The sequence below is a fragment of the Mauremys mutica genome, chromosome 5 (genome assembly GCF_020497125.1).
Source record: "Mauremys mutica isolate MM-2020 ecotype Southern chromosome 5, ASM2049712v1, whole genome shotgun sequence".
Classification (NCBI taxonomy): domain Eukaryota; kingdom Metazoa; phylum Chordata; order Testudines; family Geoemydidae; genus Mauremys; species Mauremys mutica.
The window spans coordinates 69741866-69756915 of NC_059076.1; the positions used below are offsets into that span (position 1 = coordinate 69741866).

A 15050-nucleotide genomic window follows, 5' to 3' on the forward strand; every position below is an offset into this window, starting at 1 on the left:
ATGGAAGGGACCACTTTCTTCTATCTTCCCCCTGTTCCTCCTGCACCAGGAGGCTCCCACCACTTAATTGCTTCTCTGTGAGGCTCATGCCCATCCTCCCCCACCTTACATTATTTAAAAAAAAATGTAAGCTTTAGTGTCTCATGCACAACCCCAGCACTTTGACTACCAACAGGTGCCAGAGGCAAGGGATGAGCCTACTTACACATTCCTAGTTCTGAGTAGTGGTGTTAGAGAAATTACATTTGTCTTATCTAAAAAAAAATCCCTGCAGTTTCAATTGTATGAGAGACTCTTTGCTTCTTGTTTTCCAATCTTATACTGCATATTGTTACTGTCAGCTGCAATGTTTCACCTCTGAGGTAGCTACACTTCTGTAGTACAGGAAGTAATCCGTAATACTTTGTTTCTATTGAACCTTCCATCCAACGATCTCAGTGCACTTTATAAACATGGATGAACCAATCCTCGCACCATCCCTTTTGTAATTGGTGACTATTAGTATCTTCATTTTACACATGAGAAAACTGAAGTCAATAGAGATTAAAGATTGGCTCCTGCAATGACTGAGTGCTGTGAACTCACAATGAAGTCAATGCAATGGCAGTTCCTGATGCTCAGCACTATGCAAGTGGGGGCAAGTTTACAAGGACCTTGAAGGATTGCCCAGTATCACACAGCAAGTCTACTACAGAGTTGGCAACAGAACTAGGAATCCTTGAGTCCCAGTCCTGAGTTTTAAGTACAAGGCCATCCTTCATCCCATTCCCATATCTACCATACAGTGGAGTGTCCAGGTTTAATTAAGTAAGATTTGTGCAGTACTTTGGAAGTCCCAAAATATAATTCATTGGAGTACAATCCCAAAGGCTTATAGTACCAAAACTAGTGTTACTGCTTCCCATGTGTTAAGAACCATTGAGTTAGGGCTGTAGTTCTTAACTTTTGTACCCTGCAATATCTTTCAAAGGCATCTTATATTGCTATAACCCTTGTCCTACCTCATGTTACACGCCCCTCCCCCAAGCTTACTCTTTTGTCACCCCCACATGCTGTTTTATGCATTAAATTTAGACTGTAAACTCTACTGGACAGGGATTATAGCTTTCCTCGCTGAAACACCTAAAACACATGTGGGGCACTAAAAAAACCCCAAAACAGGAATAATCAGGACTCACCTTATAAAGCAGAGATGTTTTCTTTTCAGACTCGTAATATGTGTTGTAAAGTAAATGTTCCATAATATATAGACATAGTATACTTGCCTTATGAAATGAACTCAGACTTTAGAAGTCCTCTTATCCATTCTAACTATATTTCTCTAGTGCCAGCACTAATAGCACTTTCCAGCTCAAACTCCCTGGTTCACAAAGAGGTCAAACAATTCCCCAATAATTCTTTCTTATTGCTAGCCATGGGAAGGACACAAGAATACTGAAACAACAAAATAGCCAAGCAGTAGTTCAGTAAAATAATATATTCAGACTTCTCTAGGGAGTACATTATCTCAGTACACCAAAGAAATCATGAGCTGCAAATATTATTGTTTATTTTCTAGTAATTGACTTTCTGCAACAAAACATATAGTATGCAAACACCCTACCTAGAAAAACAGTACTGAACAGATAAAATATAACAACCTTTCATAAAATAATAATTTAACATTGAAGGAGGAGTAACAGTTGTTATAGAGCCATTAGGAAAGCAATATTACTAGCTTGCCTGTTGACCAATCCAGACATCATAATCTATTTGTATATCCCAAAATATTGTAAAGGATGTATTAAAGAAAAAGAAAATATCAAAATTAAGGTGATGACATCCTCTGTCATTTATTTTGTTTTGCCCAGATACTGCAGCACAAATGTTACACAAATCACCTTTTAGTGCAATGCTCTGCAATACTCAAATACAATAGAGCGAGTTAAGGGATACCTGGAGAGTTTTGTGTGATCCTTTTCTATGTGCAAAAAACCTGTCTTTGAGGTTGAAAGTGCTCTGAATAGAAATGTCACTCTTTTTTGCAAAGATTTTTTAAACTTTATGTTTATTGTTTTCATTTTGCAATAATGAGCATATGCTTCTACTTTCATATGTCTGCAAGGCTTTTGTTGCACAACTGTGTATTGTTCACATGTATTACTGAACCTGCTCCTGTTACCATTAGAGTGAATCGGGGCTTTGTCAGCAGCAGTGTTCGAATGACTAAATTATATGCACTCTGTTATAGGACTAAATACTACCCTCTGCTGTGCTGGAGCCCTAGTCTACCCCCACAAACGACGGACCAGGATCTAGTGGTTAGAACTGTTGCCCAGCCTAGTGAGTAGAGCCAGAAATAGGAAACAGGAGTCAGTGCCAAGGGTCAGAGCTGGAGCCAGGAGACAAGCCAAGGGTCAGAGCAGGGTTCTAGCAAGCTGGAACCAGACAGGAACAAGGCTGGAGTCACAAGAGTGATCAGAGCTGCAGGAATAAGCATTGAGCAGAAACAACCTCTTATGCTTTATGGTGAAGCAGACTCATTTAGACTCATCCTTACAAGATCCCACATTTGAGGAAGAAGACTGTACTGCTAAATAAATAAATAAATAAATAAATAATCTGGTTTAAAGGGGAAGTGAAGGCAGCTGTCAAAAACAAAATAATAAAAATATATAACAAATGGAAGAAAGGGAAAATTGATAGTCATGGGTATAAAGCAGAAGTTAGACATTATAGCAAATTGATAAGGGAAGCCAAGGAATACAAGGTGAACTCTGTGGTCAGAAGAGTTAAGTACAATAAGGAGGTTTTTTTTAAATTAATGGTAACAAAACAAATCCTAAAAGTGGTGTTGGTCCATTGCTAGATGGATATGGTAGAATGGTCAATAATAATGCAGACAATGCAGAAGTGTTCAGACATATTTATGTTCTGTATTTGAGGGGGAAACAAATGACGCAGTTTCATCATATAATCTCATGTTTCCATTCCACTAGTATCTTTGGAGGATGGTAAACAGAAGGTACTAAAATGGTCTCTGCCATATGTTATGCCAGTTCACTGTGACACATCCTGACATGCACGGATGTCACAATTGTATTTCACAAAGCCACCTTTCTTGCTGCTGTCCAGGCTCATCACTGATTGTTTTATATAAGGAAGGAATTTGGCTTACACTGTCTTTTTGGAAAGGGAAGAGGCACAAATGGAGGCACAAATAACCTGTAGGATTTTTTTAAATACATGCATTTTGGAGGGAAGAAGAGGAGAGAGAAGAAGGGAAGAGATGGCATGGACAATCAAGTTATCCTGTGGAAAGCAGTATTTTCAAACAACAGAGATACTGTATATAACTTCCTTATATATCATATCAAATCATAAAGTTGTAATTGTTTTTTAATTCATTCCAAATTTTCAAAATGTCTTGCTGTCAAAATGTCTTGCTGATGGATTACTGCTACACTAGAAGCAGACTTCGTAATGACATTAGGATCTGACTCAGGGTGATTGTATGCCAGAGAATTCTGACAATTACTAATTTAAGGCCGGATTGTCACAGACACTGAGCACTTGCAGATCTTATTGACTTGAGCTGGAGCTTTGAGTATTCAGCACCTCTAAAAGTTAGGCCCTAAAATCTTAATATACTCCCAGAGTGAAGGAGACATTTCAGAGTCTGATGAGAAACTTGTACTAAAATAACAGACTCAGAGCAATGTGTGAAGTGATAGGAGGTGGTTTGGGGCAACCCCACTCACAAACCATTGGTTGTGGGATTGGATTTCACTTCTGGGACCCCGCTGCACTCCACCTGCACAGAGACTGATTACTCAGGCTTTCTGCATGTAGAATGGATTTTGCTCTGTATGAATAATCTGGAGGAAAACAGAATAATATGGAACAAATTGTGCTCACTTGTGTATTACACTGAAGAGACTACTCATATGCGTCAATTGAGCAGGATTTGCCCCTGTATTGGCATTTTCAGTTTCATTATGGTCTGGGAGGTATGACCATTTGCTTTTATATGGTAAAGCTTTTCAAACTGTAGTTATACCAAAGGTTTGTGTTCAGCACAGTATTAAATATTGATAGTGTAGTGACTGTAAGAGAATGGAAAAGCTAATATATTTGTAGAAATAGCTGACATACAGACTTCAACATGAAAAGCTGATCTATTGAGAAAAGGAAGGAATGCTGGTTAGGACAGTGGGGATATTCCCTGTTCTTTCCAAAAAGTGCTTTTGGATCTTTAATTTTCACCTGGACTGCCACTAAAAGGGGCTTCACTGTAGGGCCAGATTCTATCACTCTTACTGAAACTGTGTTGCACCTAACTTACTCCTCCCATTATTGTTCCATTGTGATCAGTGAGACTTCTTGCAGAGTGCTTGAAATACTCCATATGACTAGCAGAATTTGGCCTCTTAATGTCTCATCCCATGACAGACCCTACACTTCAAAAGGAAATGTTACAATTTTAAAAATAATAGTCACTTAAACATGTCCTGTCTTGGGCTAGATCCTTGGTCAGCCAGAACTCTCCCTTTGAGGGGAATACAGTTTTTCCTCTGTAAGGACTGCATTATTTATTTCTATAGTAAGCCAATGTTGTTATGCAGAGTCCACCAACTCCCATACTCTTCTAGAAGTACTGAAAACAGTGAAAATCAAATCATTAAAAGTATCTTCAAATTAGTATTAAAATTCTGAACTGTCCAAACCAAGAAAATGCAGGCTAAAACTGTACCAATCATCCTGCTGTGATTACCTTGTTACTGGTGAGTTTCCAGATTACTTATCTCCTACAATATACAATACATTCTGTTTTAGCAAAATAAGTGAACTATGGTCCTAGCTGAGAATGACCTACTGAGTCTATGGTGTAGGATTTGTTTACAGTTTCAATAGCTTCAGATCAAAACCACTGTATGAAGTTTTGACAAGGAGTAATCTTGAAACTTACAGGAAACAAATATTGCATGAAATAGTTTGTCAAGATTCCCCAATAAACTAAATTAGGCCTGATCCTGTTCCAACAAGGGGGAATGGCAAAAACTCCTATCAACATCAACAGGGACTAGATCCAGCCTTTATATTATTTCTAGGCAAGGATGTTCTTGTTTGGAAGATATTTATGCAAAACTCTCCCTTTTATTGTGGTATTCTCCAAGTTACAATATTTCAACTTCAGACCTATTTACTAACTAGTGTACAGCACAGATCTGCCATTTTTATACCTTCTATTATATCATGTTTTTAAATAGCTGCATTCCCTCTCTCTGCTATGCATGCAAATATGACGATAAAACCTAAGAGGGAGGCTCAAAATGTTTTGTTGGCGTCTGACCTATTTCAAATTCGCTTAGTCTCTCTCATGATTATAGAGCTCCTGCTGAAATACACCTCCAGTAGTTGTGATCTGTGTGTAAACTGGAATACCAAATTGCAGATTACATAAAGATCTATCAGTAAAATAGGAAGACCTTACAAATATCACTCTGGAGATTATAGAAAGAAGGCAAACAGACCTGATCACTCCATGGGAAGCAACATCCAAGTAAGGAGACAAAGTTCAAGCACTTTCCATAAGGAGCAGCGCTGGAGCTAGTTAGTACGTGCACAATTGCATACAAAACCTGAGTTATCTGAAACATTGAAAAGGTAGATGTCCAGTTTAACCTCGTGGATTGATTTGTCATTTTGATTTTTGCTCGTCCGAATTAAAAGGGACTTTGTATGTTTCCTAATACCTACTAAATCCGACCGAAATTAAATCACTTGTTATCTTTAAAAATATTGTATCACTTTTTAAACCCTCTGCAATGCGGGCCCTGGCTGCCGCTTCCCACACTTTCACACACTTATGAACGTAAAAACGGGCAGGATAGCCAATGTTTCAAGAATGCTCCCCCCTACTCCTCCCAGTCCCCGGTGGTTCACCTGGAGATGGATTCAGGGAGTCTAGTAGCACTGCTTCTTTTCTCTCTATCTTAATCCTCCCATCACCCATTCTTACCCCCAACGCCCACGCTTCTGTCAGACAAAGACACAGCCTTCAGCTCAGAAACCATCCCCGAGGCGGTGTTTCGCACATGTAAAACGGTTCATTGCTCTTTGCTCTTTCTCCAGGATTCCAGCAGCGATAAACTGTCTGCTAGGAAAGCCGCTCTGAGGACTTTGGGATAGTATGGTTCATGGATATTAATTATTCTCCATTAAAAAATCGATAAATCATTGGCTTCTATAAGACTCGCCGATCAGAAATGTGAGGCTACATGAACATTATTGGATAGCAGGTGCGGGGGGGGGGGAGTTAAATTAACTAGCTGGGCTTAGGAGCATCTGAATGGCTAGGAGTGAACTGGCTCGGGGAGGATGCATACGCTGCATCGTATTTAGTACCGTTTGTCGGGATTAAAGGGATACCGAATGGTCCCCGAATGACTCGACCTCCGGTAGGTTGTGATCTCAGTTATACAGGTGTAAGTGATGCGGAGTGACTCCCCCGAGCTCGATGGAGTGACTCCGGGTTCAGACAAGATACTGCTGGTCTCGCTGCTGGGTTTGGCTTCTGTAAGCGGCGAGGCAGGCTGAGCAGCCAGCCCCCCGGCCACCTTAAGAGGAAATCACTGGGGAGGGGGCCGGGGAAGGCGGGGGCGCGAGGGGGGCTGAAGTTAGCCGCGCGGCAGCACTTCGCGCCGCGTGTGGCTGGCACTGGGCAGCGGGCAGGGGAGGCGGCAGCGCTCTGTCCCCACCGGCCCCGGCTCTGGGTCGCCGCCCGCCAGCAGCGCGGAGGAGAGGACCTGGGCCACGGTCGCTACAGGGGCTCGGGTGCCGGGTCCGCCTGTCCGCAGCTCGCCCCTTCTCCTGGGCCAGGCTCTCTCCGCAGCGCGGGCCACTAGCGCCCCGGAGCAGGGTCCCTCCACCGCGCAGCGCAGCGACCGCCCCCTGCTGCCAGGCGCCGGGAGAGAGAGGAGCCGGGCCTCGCCCTCCCCGCGGGCGCTGCAGGCAGAGGCTCAGGCGGCAGGTACAGTACGAAGCCCTCGCCCCGCAGCTGCTGAGCGGGGCGCGGTCAGGGGGCGGGAGGAGAAGCCACCGCGGCGGCCCCCCTGGCAGTCCCATTGGTGCGATGGGAGGCGGATCTGGCCCAGCATCTGCAGCTGAGAAGTACCCCGGGAAGGGCCCGCAAGGGGAGCGCTCGCTTTTCAGCCCCACGTCTGCAAGAACCAGCCGGTGTCAGCGCCCCGATGGCCGCTCAGAGCCCGTCTGCTGCCGGGCACTGCCCGACCTGGGCTGCTGCAAAGGCACCCAGGCGGGGCTAGCTCCACGCTGAACGAACCCAGGTGCAGTTTAGGAGCCAGGCTGCTAGAGGGAAATCTCTGTTCCTTATTTATAATCGCTTTAATGGAATGTAGTGCACATACCTTTTAGAGCAGATAGTATCCAGTTAAGGACTTTTCCCAAGTGTGGCTAGGTAGTGATTCAATATCCCTTGAAATGGAAATAAATATTATCGAACACCTCCCACGTTGCTGAATTATACTTAATGCAATGCCCTTTAAACATAAATATTCTGGCATTCATGTTTTACATTTTGAGGAATAATTTACCTCTGACATGCTTACAGAACATGAGAAATGACCAACTGGAATGAGCACGTGTTTGCCATCTCTAACTCTGTGATTCTTTGAAATTAATTCTTTTGTTTTTAACCAATTATACTTTGGCAATACTCCACTGAGGATCATTGAAAATCTATGCTTAATGAAATTAGCATTTTGTCTAAGTAACTAATAATATACTTTAGTTGATTGCTGGAGGATAAATATAATATATTGTATTAGCTGGCACAATCCAAAATGCCTCCCTCTAGAAAAATAAAGAAAAGCATGTTACAAATCTTAAATTGTAAGGTCTTCAGTGTTTGTTTAGTTGTTTATCTAGACGTTTGTTACACTTTGTGCTCAGTAGCATATACTTTAATAATATGTTAGGCTTGCTTTACTGATCAGTGAGGTACTAATTTATGGTATATCACACTTCTCCGAATTTGGAGGTATAATCCTATTTTTAATGAATAGATTATTTGCCTACTGTGGGAAGCCATATTGTTGTTTTTCCAGAAGAATTCTGTAATATGTATTATCTTTTATCAATAATGGCCACTTTAAGAGAGACAAGTAATCTTTTCATCATTAACATATGATGAAACACTTGTCTGGCGTTCTGAAGTGCTCTTACTCTTTTTTTCAGAGCTCAAAGGTTCTTAAACTGAAGTGTACTGTTGAATGTACTAATTATAAAAGAATTGGAACAGTTGCAGTGGCAGCTCTACCTCTTTAATCTGCGTTTTGTAAATGCACAGCCTTAACTCTCCTTTGTTGCATATAGGCATTATGACACAGTCTGTAATTACATGACATTTTTTTATCCAATATAATATATTTCAGTGTTTCTAGGAGCTTAGATAGGCAATGATTAAGTAATTGTGGATTATTATAATACCTATATGCAACAGGGCAGCATTAAAGTTATATGTTCAACATTTGTATTTCTTAGCTTCTGGATGCTTAACTATACAGGGTTAACATTGTGTTTGCAGTGTTGTTCCCAGGATATTAAAGAGACAAGGTGGGTAATATCTTTTACTAGACCAACCTCTGTTGGTGAAAGAGACAAGCTTGCAAGCTTACACAGAGTTCTTCCATCCTCCAAAATTATGATTTATGGATTTTTTGCTTTTTGCATTTTAAACCAATAACAGGCCTTAAAGTGGAATAATGAACATAATCCACTTCAGACATGTTAAACCAATATAAAGTTAGATCACTTTATATCTTAAACTGAGCTCAGACAGGACAGTGGTTTAAGCTCCTTGTGCCATTTTAAGGCTTTAGATTAGTTTAAATTGTTTAAAAAAAAACCTTCTCCCTCCTCCCCCCACAAAACTCTTCCTAAAAACATAACTTGGGGGAGAAACAATTTGACTAAAGTGCTCATCAGAGGAAGATGAAAATTAAGATACACAGCTGGACATAGGTGAACATGGTTCAGGAAGATGTCATGAGGATCTTCTTGGTTCATAATGTATTTTCTTACTTTAAAGTACATTTTTTTCACGATGAATGGTGACTATAAAGCAAAGTTGATAGGAAACCAATGAGACACAAGGAGTATGGAACCCCAAGATACTGTTTTTACAGTCACTGTTCAGGTTGGAACCTCACTTTAAATATGATGAAGGGAAACATTTTCAAAATCACCTTAGTGATTTAGGAGCCTAAGTTCCATTTTTGAAAGTGACTGGCACCTAAGTCTTATTGAAAGTCTCACTGGATGTCATTGACAAGAATAGGGCCAGAGAGGGATAACAAATCCCAGCAGTAGAAGTTTCTGCTAATACCAAGCAGCAAGAGAGAAGCCTCAGTAAGAGCAAAAGTCCAAATAACATCAGTGGCATGTTATTGTGTGATTGTGGGCTGAAAACCAGCAGTATGGTGGAGAAGCATTTTCAGCTTCATTCAGCTAATAGCACTCAAGATCAAGACACTCTGTGTAAGTGTTGTGAGTCAGGGTAGAAACCCACAGAAACTGGCAACTGCCTCTTTACTGAATCATCTCTATAACAATCCCCCACCCATTTCTTGCGTGACCAGCATGCAGCAAAACAAACAGCTTTTGCAGCCCAAGCTTAGTAAAATACCCACCAGTTCCAATATATGTACTGAATCATTATTTCTGGGAGAGGCAAGCAGTGCTCGTGCATGCAAATTGACTCTGGGTACATACATATTCACTACAAGCACTACAGTGTCAAAGCTGAAGCATAGAAACTTAATACAGTGGCAGAAGGGTTTTTTCTGCCCTGTCTAAAACCACCCCCTCAAGAGATGATAGGTCGATGGAAGAATTCTTCTGTTGACCTAGCTGCATTTACAGTGGGTGTTAGGTTGACCTAACTACATCACACAGGTTGTGAAATTTTTCACAGTCCTGAGTGATATAGCTAGGTTGATCTAATTTTAAGGTATAGACCAACCCAAATGTCTCCCTCTTTCCACTCTGTTATTCTACTCTCCCACAGCTGGCAGTGATACTTTTCTGTCTTCATCCTTAAGTAGGAGTACCACTGTGATGGGTTGCCCTCCGTTAAGGTGCCACCTGGTGTACTGGGATACCACTGAGCCTTCCTTTTCTGCCAGCCTGGGCCCCCTTTACCCTGTCTTGCTGAGCCAGGCTCTTAAGCCTCCTCTAGCACACACAGGCAGGGCCACACCCAGCTGCAGAAAGACACAGACACTAAGATCAGCTTAAGGGACTTGCCCCAGCACTCAGCTGTCCACCTCCCTTGGAGTGCAGACCCAAAGTTATACTGTCTTGTACTGTACAGAAAAATCTGCACCGCGCAAGCTCATAAAAATTCACCCTGTCCCTCAATGTGAAAAGAGAGATGCACAATTTCTTGCCCACGCCAGATACGAATTGCACAAACTGGGTTATGTTATAAACAAGAAATAAATTTATTGACTACAAAAAACAGATTTTAAGTGATTATAAGGGATAGCAAACAGAACAAAGCAGATTACTAAGCAAATAAAACAAAACACACAAAGTAAGTTTGATTCACTAAAGAAACAGGTTACAAAATGTAATTTCTCACCCTAAATGTTGAATTAGGCAGGGTGCAGAGTTTCTGTAGCTCAGAGTTCCGGATATTTCTTCTTACAGACTGGACTCCTGTCTCAGTCTGGACTCATCCTTGCTTTCCCTTCAGGTTAGTTCCTTTGTCCTTTCAGGTTCTTTCAGCAGTCCTTCTTCTTGGGTAGGAAATAGAGGAGAGTTTAGATCAACCCTCTTCCCAACCCTTAAAAAGGATTTACCTAAGGCGGGAATCCTTTGTTTGATCCCCATCCCCCTACAAAGGAAAAGTACCAGTAGTATCCAATGGGGTATTTTTCATCAGGTGATTCTATCACCTGACCTTGTAGTGTTAATGCAGCATCTTCAAAGTTCTATTGTTCTTCTTAAATGGGTCATTCAGGAGGATTGCCTACTGTCTGGTGGGCATTCCCCCCAAGTACAAACACAGTTGTAATTATTACATAGTCAATATCCCTAACTTTAGATACAGAAATGATACATGCATACCAATTAGATCATCATATTCAGTAAATCATAACCTTTCCAATGATATCTTACATGAGCCATCTTGCTTATACCTTAGTTATGCCATAGTCATATCATAACCATATTTCTATGAAGAATATGTGGTGTAATGTCACACCACATCACTTCAGTTCTGTTCATGACCTCTCTCAGAAAGAAAAAAGGCAACATCAACCCATAAGTCAGAGCAGCAACATTAGTGTTTATAACTAATCCAAATATGCAGACCTTTGGGGGCAAAACTAAATATATTTCCACTGACACTTAGCTGAAATGAAGGATATACTGGTTTTGGTTCAATAGTCTATTGATTTTGGAGATCGCTAGGTCTCCCCCACCCCCAATACATGAGATTTCCTTGTGGTCCACCTTTTCTATAAGAGTACTGCCTTGTATTCATCAAAGGGTCTGAAGGGGAGATTCCAGACTTCTAAGGCAGGTTTATACCTGAACCAGTACAATTTCAGTGCACACCTAGCTGTCTTTGATGGCCCATTACTGTAGCCACAGCACAAAGCATCAGTGGACATTCCTTCTGCTCTGTGCAACAACCAACCATCTATGGGTACTTAGGTAGATCTTGAACATTTACTCCAACGTCTTGATACAGGCTGTGAGCATACACTAGAATGGCATATTGTGCACATTACGCTGATTGGACAGAAGCAGGCTGTACACCTCATGTCCATGGGGCAGGACACAAGGGGGAGCACTAGGCCACCATAAGTGATTCTTGTGGAAGTCACTAGTCATAGTAAAAGAATCCTTCAAACATGGCATGCTTGATCTTAATGACAGCAAGCATCACTGAGTGGCTCATATACACTAGACTTCAATCTCTCATTTGCTAGAGCAGGCAAGGAAGGATCCAGAGGAGGTTTCTGGTGATGATGATGTCCCTGTCAGTGCCTTGAGGACATACCTGAAAACTGTGTAGAATAATCTATAACAGAACAAACTATGTTGTTGCAATGGTGCTGAAATTTCACTGATCCCATTATAGTAAAAGGGAGATTTGCTAGGATTTGTCTGACTGCTAGTATTAACCCAGAATTCTCTATTTCACCTCTACTGACAAAACTCTGTGTAACTTCAATGGAAGTTTTGAATCAGTGGAATCTGCAGGACTTGGCTCTATCTATTGTTAACATATATTAAATACTATTTTCCGGATTAAGGAGATTAATTTGAGTATAGCAGCTATACAATTAAAAAATTGCCACACTGGGAACTGAATTCTGTGGAACAGTGAGGGCCATAGTTTGACACTTTCTGAAAGATTCTTTTTCTGGTGAAATTCCCTATTATGAAAATAGCGAATATAGCTGGAACAAAACATTACGCATTTTTAAGCACTCCAGTGCAGTTTATCGTCATGTAACAGAAATAGATACCCTAATAATATAGTATATGGGTGGGTACAATTATTGCACAGAGCCAGATTATGAACTCCTTATTCACAATGGTGAGCAGTTATTCAAATGACTAGTCCCTTTGACTCTAAAGGGACTACTTTGATAAATAGCTGATCACTCATGAGTAAAGGGTCCACAATCTGGCCAACAGCAAACCATTGTTAATTGTTTACTTCATTTGCACCACGCTTTAAATTGTAAGTGCAAAATATGAGAATCCAAAGGTTGGGGCCTAGGTAGGCTGCATAAAACACATGCTAAGAACTGTGGCAATTAATTGGTGAGGGTTTATAATTATGCAGGATTTAGGGCAAAGTATAATGATATTACTGCACTTTTAAATGTAATGAAGCAATAAAGAAAATGGTTGTTTCTCTAAATTCTGATTAACACCAATGTCATCTATTCTGCAGTTGCTAATTAACATCTTTCTGATTCTAAGCAGGACTGTGTAATATGGATTTAGAACTGAAAGACTATAACACAACGCTTACTAAGGAGAACAGCTCTGCTACTATCAAGAGTTCTGATTTTTCTGCCTGGGAAGACTATAAGAGCAGCGTAGATGACTTACGGTACTTTCTGATTGGCTTGTACACACTCATAAGTCTTGCTGGCTTCATGGGAAATCTACTTATACTGATGGCTCTAATAAAACGCAAGCTGAACACAATAATAAACATTCTCATTGGAAACCTAGCCTTTTCTGACATTTTAGTTGTGCTGTTTTGTTCGCCTTTTACATTAACATCTGTCCTGCTCGATCAGTGGATGTTTGGAGCAATCATGTGCCATGTTATGGCTTTCCTCCAATGTGTGTCAGTTCTGGTTTCAACTTTAATGTTAATCTCTATTGCTGTTGTCAGATACCACATGATAAAAAATCCCCTTTCTAGTAATTTAACAGCAAAACATGGCTATTTCTTAATAGCAACTATCTGGGCTCTTAGTTGTACAATTTGCTCCCCTCTGCCAGTTTTCCACAAAATTGTAGATCTCCATGAAACCGTTAATTTAGAGACACTGAACAGCAGGCATTTGTGTATTGAATCATGGCCATCTGATTCATATAGAATTGCCTTTACTATTTCTTTATTACTCATGCAGTATATATTGCCCTTGGTTTGTTTAACCGTAAGTCATACCAGCGTCTGCAGGAGTGTAAATTCCAGATTGTCAAACAAGGAAAACAAATTTGAAGAAAATGAGATGATAAACCTAACACTTCATCCACCCAAGAGTTGCAGATCTCAGGTGCAACTCTCCAGCAGTTCTAGATGGAGCTGTACGTTTGTCGGACAACACAGAAAAAAGTATAGCAAAAAGAGTGCCAGTGTGATGCCAGCTATTTTACGGAGTCATCAGGATAATAATTCTGGAGAACTCCCAGAAACCTCTGGTACAGAAAGAAGCCAGCTCTCTTCATCCAGTAAGTTCATACCAGGGGTACCAATCTGCTTTGAGATGAAACCAGAAGAAAATTCAGAGATGAAAGACATGATTACAGTATCCCGATCCATCACTCGAATTAAGACAAGATCACGGAGGGTTTTCTGCAGACTGACAGTACTGATCTTAGTTTTTGCTGTCAGTTGGATGCCTCTTCACCTTTTCCATGTTGTCACTGATTTTAATGCCAATCTTATTTCTAATAGGCATTTTAAATTAGTATACTGCATATGTCACTTACTGGGTATGATGTCCTGCTGCCTGAATCCCATCTTATATGGGTTCCTTAACCATGGCATAAAAGCTGATTTGATGTCTCTTATTCCATGCTACCAAATATCATGATTTTAAAAGCTCTACAATAAAATATAAAACAAACAATGTTATGCCTATAAGCATACTGAAGTATAAAATATCTTTTATTCAGTTTTAGGTGTGAATCAGTTGTTAGCAATGATTAGCAGCTTTAGGTGTGAATGGTTAGTTCTAGGTCTGAATGGTTTGTACATGCCTCTTATGTACAGCAGAAATATACAGATACATTGTAATATTAGTCTTTTGTTTATCTATTGTATGGAGGAAATCATGTGTAGTGTACAAAACCATATTATCATTTTAATAGTTCAATCAAATGTTTCAACTGTACCTTACAAATATCTGAACTCTAAATTCACAATTCATGTACAAAATGAGTCCATTCATCTCAGTATCAATATCATGAGGCTATAATCAGCAAATTATTATTATTGCTAAATAATGTTTAATTGAATCAGACTATTTTGACCACTTCTTAAAATAAAAATTTCTGTTGCTTGATGTGATTAGAACACATTTATATATTTTTTTTATCTTGATACATCCAGTCCAGCCAATGTCTCTCTATCACATTTGCCAGACATCAACAGATCTTTTGCTGCTTCTTTAAAGACTATCTTCTTCACTTGGATAACTACATGGATAATCACTATATTCCAGATTGTTCTCATACTTCTGGATTTAATTAGCATCATCTACCCTTTTTTCTGGTAATTTTAC

The 15050-nt window shown here is 40.3% G+C and overlaps 1 protein-coding gene across 4 annotated transcripts in view; it reads left to right on the forward strand.

Moving 5' to 3' along the window:
• NPY5R (neuropeptide Y receptor Y5) overlaps positions 1–14826 on the forward strand; it is a 55563-nt gene extending 40737 nt beyond the window's left edge. The window contains exons 1-2 of one of the 4 annotated variants that reach the window (XM_045017401.1): positions 6342–6440; positions 13009–14826. In XM_045017401.1, coding sequence (XP_044873336.1) covers positions 13023–14360 — 1338 coding nt within the window. In that variant the 5' untranslated portion in view covers positions 6342–6440; positions 13009–13022 and the 3' untranslated portion in view covers positions 14361–14826. Of the gene's footprint in view, positions 1–6341; positions 6441–6683; positions 7013–13008 lie in introns of those variants that run through there. The other 3 variants (XM_045017398.1, XM_045017402.1, XM_045017399.1) reach the window with 3 other exon arrangements.
• The last annotated feature ends 224 nt before the right edge of the window (positions 14827–15050 follow it).